The sequence below is a fragment of the Crocodylus porosus genome, unplaced genomic scaffold, assembly GCF_001723895.1.
Source record: "Crocodylus porosus isolate Cpor-Errol unplaced genomic scaffold, CroPor_comp1, whole genome shotgun sequence".
Classification (NCBI taxonomy): Eukaryota; Metazoa; Chordata; order Crocodylia; family Crocodylidae; genus Crocodylus; species Crocodylus porosus.
Genome location: NW_017728915.1, coordinates 2,267,602 through 2,281,077, shown reverse-complemented (window position 1 = coordinate 2,281,077; position 13,476 = coordinate 2,267,602). Strand labels below are relative to the sequence as shown.

Sequence of the window (13,476 nt, the reverse complement as noted above, 5' to 3'; positions counted from 1 at the left end):
GGCGGGACGCGGGGTGGGAGATGTGCCCGACGGGGCCTGCTGGGCCGGTTCTCCAGGGTCACAGGCACGCTCCGCCCCACGGGGCCCCAGCCCGGCCGTGGGTCAAGGCAGGGGAGGCGGGGGCACTGCCAGTACCCACGACCATAGGGACAAAGGCTCGGGTCAGCGCGCGTCCCGTTTTAACCACCTGTCCCAGCACCTCGTGCCCCACGCCCCGCGGGGATACAAGGACTGTGGGGAAATAAGGGGTGCTGGTCTTCCAGCCCCCGCCCCCGACCTCAGCACTCCTCCCCTTCTCCAACACGCTCAGCTGAGCCTGGAGCTGGTAGACGGCTGCGTGCCAGCGGGTCCAGGGAGCCGGGAGCCCACTTTGAGACTCAGGAAGTCTCACCCTTGCCAGGGGACTTACTGGTTAATAGCGACTCAGAAGATCCGAGAAAAGACCCATGACCAACACCACAGGGAGGTAGCGCCCCCCTGCCAACCTGACCCGGGGGAAATGCCTTCCTGGTGTCGGAGCTGGAGGGCAGCACGATCTGAGCAGAGAGGAACGGCTCTAACCAAGAACCTCTGGGTTTTCCGAGCTCCAGCAGGAGCAACCACATGTGCCAACCTTAGCTGAGACCAACCCAATGCTTCAGAGGAAAGGGAACCACTAGCAGCATTGAGAGAGAAAAAAATCCTCTGTTGGTCCCAAATGACAACTAGCAAAAGCCCAGAGCTGACTACAGGAGAGCTCTCCCTGTGCCCCAGGCTGGGGGTTGCAAATACACAGTTCACATATCACACGCACCATACCACCTTCCCCCACCCCCAGATTTACAAATCTTGTCGGACTTCCCCATCTACGTTTACCCAGATGGCCACAAAATGGTTGCAGACCTGTGCCAGCAAGCATCTTAGGTTGAAAAGAAACTTCTCCCTCCCTGTTCACCCCATGAACATACTTGTGCAGGGAGATCATATCCTGCCTGGTTCTAAAATAAACAAGCCAAGATCCCTTAATCTTCTCCATAAAGGCAAGGTCCCCACTCCTTTAATCAGCTCAGTGGCCTTTCTTTGCACCTGTTCCAGTTTAAATTAAATCTTTTTTAAAAAAAAACCCAAACACCAATGGCCAGACGTGCACACTTGTGCTAAATAGGGTCTCATGTCATCAATGACTTTGCTTCTAGCAAAACTCAGCTGTCAAAAGAATTGGTTAAACTTCAGCCGCCTGGACCCCAAGAAGAAGAATCAAGGCTTCTCTGCCATTTTACACCCTGCAGACATCCCAAGGTACTTGTACCTCTTTGAATTAGACCATGGCAGTGAAGGAAACAGTGTGTGAAGTCCTGGCTTGCTCCTTAAGTGGCACTCTGGGATTTTTAGCTCCAACCTACAGACACAAGAGGTATTTCTGAGTATTCCCATCTAACAAATTCTTGTGTTGCTATGTTGGAAGCAGATACCAAATGAACTCAAACTCCATGCTCTCCCCTTTCACTTAGATGATGCCCCTAGAGGACTCTGTCACCCCTAGGATTCCTTTAACCAGAGACCCCCAAGGATTGATATGGCCCCTCATCTGATTTGGTATCAAGTGAACTTTTAATAGTAATCCCTAAACTATTTCAAGTATTCTCCTTGCAAGTGTTTTGTTCAGGCGTTACAGCAGCCTGATGGTACTGGCATCAGATCCTCTGCTGGGTGTGTGGGATGTTAGTTTCTTGTTACTCAAAGCAAGAAGTCTAAGGTTGCTCCCGTCTCCCCAGGGTGGCAACACCGAACACACGCTGTCTCTTTGTTTGTCCACTATCGTAACTTTCTCATCTCAAACCGTCTAATCCTCAAGTTTCTTACCTCATCTTTTCAGATAAGGAACTCCCAATCCTATTCGGTTTTTGGTTTTCTTTCCTTCTAGGGAAACTACTGTACCTGGTTAGCCCACCATACCAACCATAGCACTCATTTTGCCCAGTGCCCTATATGGCACTCTGTACAATGTATTTGCTTTGTTTCAGGAAGGTCTAAAGTTATGCTAAGAGCCTGAGCTTAACTCAGTTTGCCTGCTACAGACTCCAGACACTGTTGTAAGAGATGGACAGGATATGGAGAACTTTAGAATGGAGGGATAAGAGAATAGTGGGTACCAGCAACAAAGAAACGTGGGGGACAAACTTTAAACAATGGGGCAGTAAAAGCCGCATCTCCCTCTCCCTAGGAGAGGGCTCATTGAGACTAGACAAGACTGGGAAGGCCACCTCAGACCCAGTTGGAGATGCATGTCAAGTTTGCTCAGATCACTGCTGAGGGATTGGGCTGCTCAGGGGACCACAGGCACCACCCTCCCTGGCTTCCAGATCCCAGTCAGGTTTGGCTGGAGCTGGGCCCCCAGCTGTTCAGGCCAGGACAGTTCAGGGCATGCACAGAAGCATGGCTGCAGGCACTGAGGGAGCTTTCAGGTCTGACAGCAAGGTGCATGGCAAATTTAGATGCCTTCAGGGTTAGGCAACTGCTGAGCGGCTGGCTTTGAATTGCAATTCAGGATTCAGGCAGAGCCTATGCACCTAAGTTCTTTTTTTGGGTCTGACCCAGGACGACCAGGCAACACACTGCCTTCTTCCTATTATCTAACCTACACTTCCCTTGCTGCAAATTGAGACCATTGCTGCTTCTTGTCATCTGACACCACCGAGAACAGTCTGCCTCATCCTCTTTCAAATCCCCCTTCAGGTAGCTTGAAGGCTACTAGTAAATCCCTTCTCAGTCTTCTCTTCTCTAAACTAAATAAGCCCAGTACCCCATCTTTCCTCATTAGTCATGTCACCCATCCCCCTCACCATTTGTCACCCTCTGCTCGACTAATTTGTCCACATCCTTTCTGTAGTGGGGGCCCAAAACAGAACACAGTACTCCAGATGTGGCCCAACCAGTGGTGAACAGAGGGAAATAATCACTTCCCTTGACCTAGTGGCAACACACCTACCAATGCAGCCCCATATGCTGTTAGCTGCCTTGGCAACAAGGGCACAGTTGGCTGGTATTCAGCTTATTGTCCACTGTAACCCCCAGGTCCTTTTCTGCAGAGCTGCTGCCCAGCCAGTCAGCCCTCAGCCTGTTGCATGGGATTGTTCCATCCCAAGTGCAGGACTTGGCACTTGCTCTTGTTGAACTTCATGAGATTCCTTTTGGCCCAATCCTCTGATTTGTCCAAGTCACTCTGAAAGCTTGTTTGATTACAGGACTACAAGACTCCCAGAGCAGCAGCCCCAGCCTATAGCTACAGCTGAGTCTTGGCTGTCCTGGAGCAGGCCTAACACAGCCTGGAGCAACTGGCTCTGTCCCAGTTGCAGAAGTTGCAGCTTTCACACTCAACATCATTCTAAATAGGAGGCAAGAAGACTTCCAGTGGGGAGAGGCTGATTATGCCAGACAGAGGTCCCTGTGCCAGGGCTTTGTTTCTCCAAGCTCCCTGCACAAGCTCAGGATTCATATGAAGCAAGGAGAGTTCTTGCATGGAGTTCCTGCAAACTCCAGTCCATTCCTGCAATGCAGCACAGCTCTTCATAGCTTAGTCTCAGTGAGGAAGTAGCACCTAAACCCAATTTCAACTCATCCTTCACATGGTAGCAAGTCTGGCCTCAGTCTGACTTTTTCCTCAGGCAGACACAGAGTAACAGAGCAATGTGTACCAACCAGCCAGCTAAATTAAGTTAGGAGATGTCATTCTACTCACATTGGGACAATTGACAGCTGAGGGGTGTGGTCAACTACAGACAACTGTCCTCTACCAAAGGGAGTTTGCACAATACAGGACAACATATCTCTTTTTGTTTGTGATTTACTAGAATCCATTTTTCAAATCCTATTGCTAAGCCTAACATAGCTCTAGGTTCTTTGCGCCTGGAGATGCTAACATCCCACCCCTTTCTCAACTCAGCATTCAGGGGCTAAAGACATGTCAGCACCAAAGAACAGCAAGACTTGTTCTACAGGAAGAGCCTCTTCTAATGAAGATAAGTGTGGAGTAACAGCCTCTTTCTGCTGATGGTGAACTCTGAAACAGGAACATGCTTCTCAGCTCCCTTGAGACGAATGGTACTGTATTATCCACTTCCCAGCAACAGATATAAATCAGGGAGGTCAGAGCTAATCGAGGGTAACTCAGAGGCAGAGAGATGAGGAAGAGAAGAGAACCCAGATGTCCAGACCTCCACCACACACCAGCCCAGAGACCTCAGTGTAGCTTCTCCTTGGTTCTTCCATTCCACTAGAGGGAGCGGACCCGTTCAAGGTGACCTCAGCCCTGAGGAGAACAGAGGCAGCACCCACAGGTTTTTCTCCAAAAGTTGTTTATTGAACTTTTCTTAATGTTATTCAAAAAGATTCAAATTTTAGATAAAAAGAAAAACCCTGGTGTAAAATCCAAACTAAACATCTGATCCATGGACATGCTCCAATACACGCAGGATGAAGGGCTCCACTGGGCTCTTGCAGCATGATGCTCCCTGGCCAACCTGAACCAGGGCACCTCCCTCCACTCCCACTCCAGAACCAACACAGGGAAGATATGCATACACAGCCCCCTGCTGGTGCCTGACCCGCTCATTGGGCTCCTTACTACCATGGTGCTACAGCTGCAGGAGCCCAGGGGACAGACAGAACTCTCTTCCCCCTGCCCTCCAGCAGGTATCTTTCCACTTGCTCCAATACCACCAGAGAGTTAGCAGCCTACACAGGTGGAAAGGATTTCTGGGCTCATAGATTTAGGCACAAAGAGATTTCTTTTCCTTGAGTGAGGAGTGCATGCATAACTTGAGGCATCCACCCACTTCACTCCACTGGGGCTCATCACAGCTCTCCTCTCCTCCACACAGCAACAAATACCAACTTAAGGGGGGCAAGAAATCCAATGGCTTTAACTGAATGCGACCAGGACACAGCACATTGGGTTGCCAGCCAGGCCTTGGGGACGGATGGGTGGGTCAGAGAAGCCTTAGCTCTCCTGGAAGAGGCTGTTGAAGAAAATAAGCCAAGTGAGCGTTCAGTGATTATTGGGGACTATACACAGATGGCATTTGCCTTAGCAATGGATAGGTTTGCCTTTGAGACATCACACACTTGCTTAATAGATTTCCCGGCAAGAGCTCTTAACACAAGCCACACGTGGTTAGTAACTAGTGGATCTGCTAAGTGGGCTCCCATGGAGCAGCCCGCTAGGGAATCAGACGCCTTTAGGTCATGCTGGGTGTAACCAAGCCCTGAAGCATTATCATGAGGCGGCGGGCAGCCTTGCCCAGGCTGTTGTGGGGCTCCGCCTGCAGGAATTGGAAGAGCTTCTGCCGCACCTGGCTCATGACAGAGCCCATGTGGTCTCGAGTGATGGGGTCGCTGTGATCCAGGTGCATCACTGCCTCCTCCAGGTAACTGAATGGAAAGAAGAGAAAGGTCAGGGTTATAAATGGGTTCAACAGCCAGTCCCAGCTCCAGCCTGGGCCATGTGCAGACACTTCCCTCCATCTAGCTTTTCCCAGCTCAACTAGTTCAGACTTTGGAAAATGCTCCCTGTCCAGTGCAGAACTGCAGCCCCAAGCCCACTGCTTGGGAACCTGGCTGCTCAGACCAAGCTGGGACAGTCACATACACAAACTCCCTAGGGTTGTGTGAGGGTTGCACTTTGGCGTTCCTCATCTACAAGTAGTATAATGAGGGGTCCTATGAGATTCATACCAGAAGTACGGATTTAATCGGGTGCCAGAGCCAGGGCACAAAGTCACCTACCAAATACAAGCTGGAGTAGGGAAAGCAGGGTGAAAACAAATATTGAACAAGAAATAAGCTGAAATGACCCATTTCAAGTGTGACCAAACATGGTAATGAACTGGAGAGCAGCTGAAAATGTGCTCTGAGAGCCAGCGTGTGGCTACAGAAGCCATCAGGAGATAGCCCCCTCCAGGCTAACCTCAAATCTCTCCACCTCAGGCTGTGGTGTGCTTTGACATTTTACAAATCATGCAGTCAGCCCCTTCCTGCTCCAGAATCTCTCTCCGCTTTCATTTAAAAAAGCTATGGCTTGGCTGACATGACAGTTCTACTGCTGGTTTAGGAGCACTGGGGATGGGGGCAAAAGGAATTGTACCACTGAAGCACACAGGTTGTTAGCAGAACCCTAACCTAAATGCAGATAAGCTGAGGGGAAAAGTCCTATGGCCAATACAGCTCATTCTGCTGGGGTAACTGGTTTTAGCTACACTGACAAAAGGACTCGTTAGTGTAACAGCATCCACACAAAGGTTTCCTGGTCTAGCTCTTTCAGCAAATCCTTTAATATCCAAACAAGACCCAAGTCTCCAACTATGGCTGCAAGGAACCCTTACACTCACTCTGTAATAGGAATGTTGCATCTTCACTTCACACAGAATTGTGTTCTTGGATTGGCTAACTCATCAAGAAACAGGACAGAGGCCAAAGCAACTTGGATTTCAACAGGTTAGCAGCCAAAGTTCATCTCCAAGCTCTTCGATGGGCTTGAACTCAAGCTTCCTTTTCATCTCTGCTATCATAACTTGTGTTAGCCAACCTGAGCTCACACTTTGTGCACTTGCAATACCCTGACAGCCTGCAGCAGATCACATCTTAGACCTACCATTTCGGCCAAGTGGGGTATAGACCCTGAAACTGAAAGACGTCAACTTTAAGTGGCAGTAGTGATACCTATGTCACTGCCTACTGATTTAATAGAAAGTCACCAGCTACTGTGCTTATTCCACAATTCCAACCATCACCTACCAGCACTCCTGCTTACCCAACTTCATTTCCCTTTGTTGCTGAATATTGTGCTGGCAGTGTGCTGAAGAATTATGGGATGGGATAAAGTTGCATTCAGTGTCGCACCAAGTAGCACTACACTATCTAGATTAAGCCAGAATCAGACTTCACATTTTAAACCTCTCTGAATTACCACAGAAACCAGATGCCACAGAAATTGCAGCCCCCTGGCTAAGTCCGCCTGAACAAGGGTGATCAGGACTTGCACCACTGGTGCTCAGAATATCTTCTCTTTGTATACAGTATATGCCACAAACAACCAACTTGGCATCTTGCTCCAACAGTGATGGTAGCTAACACAAATCCTACAGTTAATGGACAGCTCAGTGAAAGCTTCAGCTCAACACTACTTAGGACATTCCCTGAGGTCAATGCGTTTAGCATCTAGGAACATGCCTGAAGTCATAAGAACACAAGAAGTGCCATACTAGGTCAGACCAATGGCCCATCTAGTTCAGTAGCCTGTCAACAGTGGCCAACATGGATGCTAGAGGAAGAGTCAAACCAAATAGATTTAGCGTGATCTATCCCTACCTTCCCTGGCATCCACCATTATTGGTTTAGACGCCAGAGGAAACATCTTCAAGTGTTCTGTTCAACCGCTATGAATAGAACTATCATCCATGACTCTGTCTGTATGTTTTTGAACCTAGCTATGCTATCTGCCTCCATCACCTCCTGTGGCAATGACTTCCACAAGTTAACTATGTGTTGCATAAAAAAAGTATTCTCTCTTTTTAGTTTTAAATCCCTCTCCTACTAATTTCAGCGGGTGCCCCTTAGTTCTAGTATTCTGGGATTTGGTGAACAACAGTTCCCTGTTCACTTGGTCCACACCCTTCATGATTTTCTAGACTTCTAATCATACCGCTCCCTCAGCCTTCTTTCTAAGCTGAAGAGTCCTAGCCTTTTTTAGTCTCTCCTAGTCCAGCTACTGCTTCATATTACTGATCATTTTAGTTGCCTCTCTCTGGATCTTTCTAGTTCTACTACATCCTTTTTGAGATGCAGAGACCAGAACCGCACATACATTCACTATGTGGCTGCACCATGGATTTATATAATGGCATGATGTTCCCCATTTTGCTTTCAATTCTCTTAATGATGCTCAACAATTTTCCTAGCTTTGTAGTTGTCACTGCATATTGAGCAGATGTTTTTAGAGAACATGCTCAGAGCTGGAAAGAAGGTCTAGGATCACACCCACCTCAGTTTCAGTTCAGTCCGGGTACCCAAATCTGAAGAGAGCTGCTGAATGAGAGAGAGGAGGACAGGCTGGGACAGTGGACATGGATGCTGCCCAAAAACTTGCTGTGGATCCACAGTCTCACAAACATACAGGACCAGATTCAGATCAGCTGCAGTGAGAGCCTAACAAGAAAAATGAATCAGAGATGAGTGGGATGGAGAGGGGTATGAGGAGCCCTATAATGGCAATAACAAGACCCTATATGCCTAGGTAGAGCTGAATGGTGTTCCCATCCTCTCCTGTTTGGAGACCCCCTGCTCATTCAGACCTCAAGGCACACATTTAGTTCCAGGAGAGCACACTCTCTCATCAGAAAACCCAACACAGCCAACTTAGCTGTATCTGCTTAGGAGCTGGTTGGGACCATGGACCACAATGCGTGAGGTAATGGTGTAGAGTAACTGCTATGCCATGGCAGCCAGCCCTTTACTCAGGCACACAACACATATGGGTTACATTTGTTCAAAGACATCTGAGATTGAACAAACCAGGGCTTGGTGCTGGCCAGATGCAGGGTAGGAAACAGAATGGAGTCAAGATCCCACCAGTGGTCAAAACATAATACACTCCACACATAGTAGGGTTGAATGCATGCATCTTTTGTGCCCCCCCATCTTCACCCACTAACAGTGACAGTTTGCCACAGCCTTCAGGAAAATCTGTCAGCAGTGGTCAGGACAGAATACTCAGTACTAAGGGCACTTGCCCTGTCAAAGTGTTTTGCCACTAGCAATTAGCTGCCCTGACACAGCTGTGGTGTCAAGTGGTGCACAGCAGCAGGTGCCTGCCCCATTGCACTGCTGTGGCTGAAGCGCAAGACTCACTTTGGAATGACTCTGACAAGTGGCAGAGGAAGGGGAAGGGAGGAGAAGGGAGTCTTTCCCCATTTCATCCCTCAGGCAGAAGAGGGGATCCCTTGGCTCCTTCAGAAGGATCAGCCCCATAAGGCAGCCCATGTACCTGCTGGAAAGCTTGGTTGAGGTGGCCCTGTTGCAGCAGCTGCAGGATGTGAGCCTGCTGAGACTGGAAGTCCAGGTGAGCAGAGGGGATGGGCGTGCCTGCCGCTGAGCGCATTGCCTGCATGATGCTTGAGGTGACAGCTGCTTGCTGTTCCTTCATGGCCAGGCTCACCTCCCCCTTGATGACTCGCTGCACCTGGGTCAGAATGGACTCCTGCATGCTAGAAAAAGAGTGAGCCCTGAGAACAGCATTAGAGATTTCACTGCTTATGCTTACACCTGACAAACCTGGGATTCAGATCTTAAGAGGGATGCTTTGTACTTCAGCACAAGCACCAGAGGGCTCATACAAACTGCTTGGAGGCCCAAGTACAAACAAGGAGTACCAGTGAAGGGTACACACAGCCCCCTGGGGCTCTGTAGAGCCCTCATGGTGTGCACCCTTAAAATACTTGCTCCAGTGCACATCCTGAAGTGACTCAGATTCCAGGGGGCGGGGGAAATAGGATGGGCAACCTTTCCAGGAACCTGTTCTTCCTCATAGCTCTCAGCTATGTTAAGTCTCTAGAGTCTCTGCTGCCAGTGCAAAGCTGCAGGGATCTCTGCTAATCCCCCAGCAGCAGCTTTCCACAAATGTCAGCTCTCACCCCCAGGTGCTACCTAGAAGACGAGAGGGGAGCTGCATTTGCATTCCACTGGTTGGCTTCTTTGTTGAAGCAGCGAGGGTCCCCTGTAGATGCAAGTCTATAGTCTTATTGCCTGGAAACACAAGGGGCCACACTGTGCTACAGACAGTAAGACACTGGATTCAGTCTGTTTGCCAGCAGCTCAGGCATGTCTGTAACATGTGCAGCTGCATCCTGTAGCTGGGATTCAAGGCATGAGCTGCTGCAGACCTAAAAATCCAAACCCTTCTCAGGGTGTGTCTGAAGACATAAGGCAGGGGGAGGCTCCTAGCAGAGGCTTAGAATCCTTTTGCCAAAACAGAGCTAGGCAGATCTAGGCTCTGGGGTCTCTCCCCAGCTCAAGCCTGATTGAGTTTTGCTTCACAGAGTACACAGAGCTTACACTCTAGGGCCCAAGACTCCAGTTTGAATGAAAGCTCAGCTGCAAGTTATGCTGATAAGCAGTCCTCTTTGCGCAGCTATACATGCCTGCACGAAACTCTTGTTGACTGGTTCTGCATACTGCAAATGAAAGGTCCAAGAACTACCCCCTGGGGTAGGCCTGTTTTTACAGGAGAGCTAACAAAGGCCTCTGTTGCACACCTTGCCTGGCCCCACCAACACCTGCATTCCTCAGTGATGCCAATTTTAGCAGGTGCCCAACATTACACCCAGATGCCAACTTACTTGCCCACGATGATATGCAGCTGATGCTGCACTTCAGCATGGACACTGGCCGTGATGGTGGAAGCCAGCTGTTCTGTGGTGCTCTGGAAGGTGGTGATCAGCTGTCGGAGCTGGCTCAGTAGGGGGTCCCGTGCCTCCTGTTCTCGCACCTTTTTGTTCTTCATGTGGGTCTCCAGCTGTTGAATATCTGCAACCATAAGACAGACAGGTGCTTGGGGACACGTGCTAGCTAGGTGTTCTTGGGGAAGCTGAGCCATTGGCAGCTCTGCTGCCTAACCACATGGCATGTTCTAGTAGGGGTTATGGGAGTGTCCCAAAGCCCAGCTTTTGGGCCACACAGCAGACCAATCTGTGAACACCTCCGTGCACTTCCCCAGGCCCCCATCAGGGGTATAGGTAACAGTGACTGAGCAGCCAATCCAAAATGTTCTGTAGCAACAAGTCTTTGCATGGGCTGCTCAGCTCGGCCTAAAAACACAGGGCAAGGGGAGCACACACGTCTTTGTGGTACGCTAGTGCAAGCTACAGTATTTCATTGGCAATGAGCTGATACATCTGAAAAAGCCAAGAGGAAAAAGCTGCAGAATTCAAAAGGGGAATCTTTAACAAAGGCAAGGAGGAAACAGGCTGTGTATAGGATGATCAACCCTGACGCCTCGTAAAAGGAAGGGAGAGGGCACCAGCAGCCTGGGTAAGACAAGGTGAACATGGGCACCAGTTCCTTTACACATTGCCCCACAAGACAGAAATAGGGAGGTGCTGTAATAATGGCTGGTGCAGACACAGGCAGAGTCCAGCACTGCACATGAGCAAGGACTGGATAGCATCTTGCTTGTTAGCATATCCAGGAATTAAACCCCAGGGTTTAGCTCGCTAGAGGGATGCAGAAGTGAAAGGAGCTCCCTCCAAGTGCTGTGCCTCCCAGCCAGTATGGGACAGGAGAGAGAAGTTTGCCTTCTGTCCCCTGCCTATATCAGGGCAAATATATGATGCTTCAGGAGAGTGACAGCCCTACTGCCACATTAGGGAAGTGTGATGATACAGCAAGGCTGTTATCAACTGGGAGACTACAGCTGAGGAACTAGAGCCATGCCTATAGGTCAGACTGGGAGCCAGGAGCACCACAGACTCATCTCAGCTCTTGCAGCAGCCTGAATTTGGTCATACAAACTGCACTGCATGACCAAAGTGAGAAATGAGAATTAAACCTCCCCTCCCTTGCAGATGGCTGCCATTGTGGTGCTCTATACTGGGACTGTGGGTTTGTTGTTAACAATGACAGACAGCCAGGCTAGGGAGGGAAGGTTAAGAAATGACTCACATTCCTGTGTGCCCTGCTTGAACGTGTCATTGATCTGCTGGAACATGGACTGGCAGCTCTTCTCAAATGCAGGCAGCACGATGCTCTGGAACGCCTCTCTGTAGGCTGACTGGATGGGTCCCTGCAGGGCATCCGCAGCTGCCCTCGCAATGGTATCTGTAAGGTTCTTGAAAACACACATGCAAGAGGCCCCAGAGTTTAGCATTTTTCTACTATCTAAGACAAGATGGGGGGAGGCATTTTACTTGCTCTGCAACCCAAAAACAGCACAGACAAGGACTGCCCAGCACCAACCAGAAGTATTTCTCTCCCAAACAGTTAACACCCTTTTTTAGTAGATGTGCAGTTAACACTACACTTTGGTGGCAGAGGGAACCCCAAATAGTACATCCTAGAAAACAAAGATTTCCCAGTGTTTAAATTCAAATGCAAAAAAAGCAGATGCCAAAACTAGACTCCTTACCCCTTAAGCCATTAGATCCTGTAGAGGTAATTAAGGCATCTCCAGATTATAAACAATGGAGTACAAGAAATGAAAAAGGAGGGAAGAGGAAGTGCTGTGCAGAAAATCAGTGCAGAAGGCACAGTGATCTGGAAGCTGCAATTCCACAAAAAATATATTCACAGCAAAAGAAGAAAAGCCAAAGAAGGGAAATTCATAATGCATCTGGAGGACAGTGAGAGCACAGGCAATAAGGAAAACAAAAATCTGAAATACCCTTCAGAATCCACTCAATGTGAATTGTCTCGGTCACGAGGAAAGGCCGAAAGAACTAGGGTTATTTAGCCTGGAGAAAAGGCGGCTGAATGGGGGGATTTGATAAAAGTCTTCAAATACCTGAAGGACAATTACAGAGAGGGTAGAGATGGGCTTCTCTCTGTGGCTGCAGAGGATATGACTAGGAGCAATGACCTCAAGCTGCAGCAGGGGAAATTTAGGTTGAAGGTTAGGAGGAACTTCCTGACTACAAGGATGGTCAAGCATTGGAATAGATTACCTAGGAAAATTGTGGAATCTCTATCTTTGGAAGGTTTCAACAGCAGGTTAGATAGACACTTAGCTGAGATGAGTCTATACATTTCCATAACCATTTTTATAAGTCTGATTCATATACAACTATAGAGCAACAACATGGTTCCAAGCACCAAGAAGACCACTTATAGCTAGACCAAAGCTTAACAGTGATGTCTGGGATGGTCCTGTCTTGAGCATGGGGCTGGATTAGATGACCTCATGAGGTCCCTTTCCAGCTCTACTTTCCTTAGAACCTATGAAAAAGGGACTGAGCAATCACTAGCCACAGCTCTGCAGGAGCTCAGGGGATTGAAAGGAAATGGCACTATGCTGAATCCAATGGGAAGAGGACCAGGCTACTTCCCTGTACACTATTAACATTAATTACATTTGTAGAGACTCAGTGGAAGACGCTGAAAACAGTGAGGAGAGAGGGATTATATAAAAAGGACCTGGATTAAGAAAGCAGATAGGAAGTGAAGGTAAACTTGGAAAAATGAATTTAAACCATCTTTGGAAAAATACATATTTCACATACATATACACATACACTACACACAGGGCAGTGAGACCTCCCCAGCTTTAAAGCTATAATCACCTGCCTGTTCAGGCCAGTAAAGACCAGAAGGGAAAAGGCTGAGCAACAGGAGGGGAAGGCCCAAGAAGAGATATTGCTAAAGCTTCAAATCATGCCTTTTTCTGCAAGTGTGTGTTGCGAGAACACCAGCTCAACATTTTGTTACCCTGCTAACTACTGCGAAAGAGCATTC

General features: G+C 48.6%; 1 protein-coding gene across 2 annotated transcripts in view; it reads right to left on the bottom strand.

Annotated features, from left to right (window-relative positions):
- Window positions 1-4,316: 4,316 nt before the first annotated feature.
- EDC4 (enhancer of mRNA decapping 4) overlaps window positions 4,317-13,476 on the bottom strand; it is a 63,894-nt gene continuing 54,734 nt past the window's right edge. For both annotated transcript variants that reach the window (XM_019535524.1, XM_019535526.1), the window contains 5 exons: window positions 11,692-11,857; window positions 10,371-10,557; window positions 9,020-9,239; window positions 8,018-8,181; window positions 4,317-5,409 (listed from right to left, as the gene is read on the bottom strand). In XM_019535524.1, the coding sequence (XP_019391069.1) occupies window positions 5,217-5,409; window positions 8,018-8,181; window positions 9,020-9,239; window positions 10,371-10,557; window positions 11,692-11,857 (930 nt within the window). In that variant the 3' untranslated portion in view covers window positions 4,317-5,216. The remainder of the gene's footprint in view (window positions 5,410-8,017; window positions 8,182-9,019; window positions 9,240-10,370; window positions 10,558-11,691; window positions 11,858-13,476) is intronic.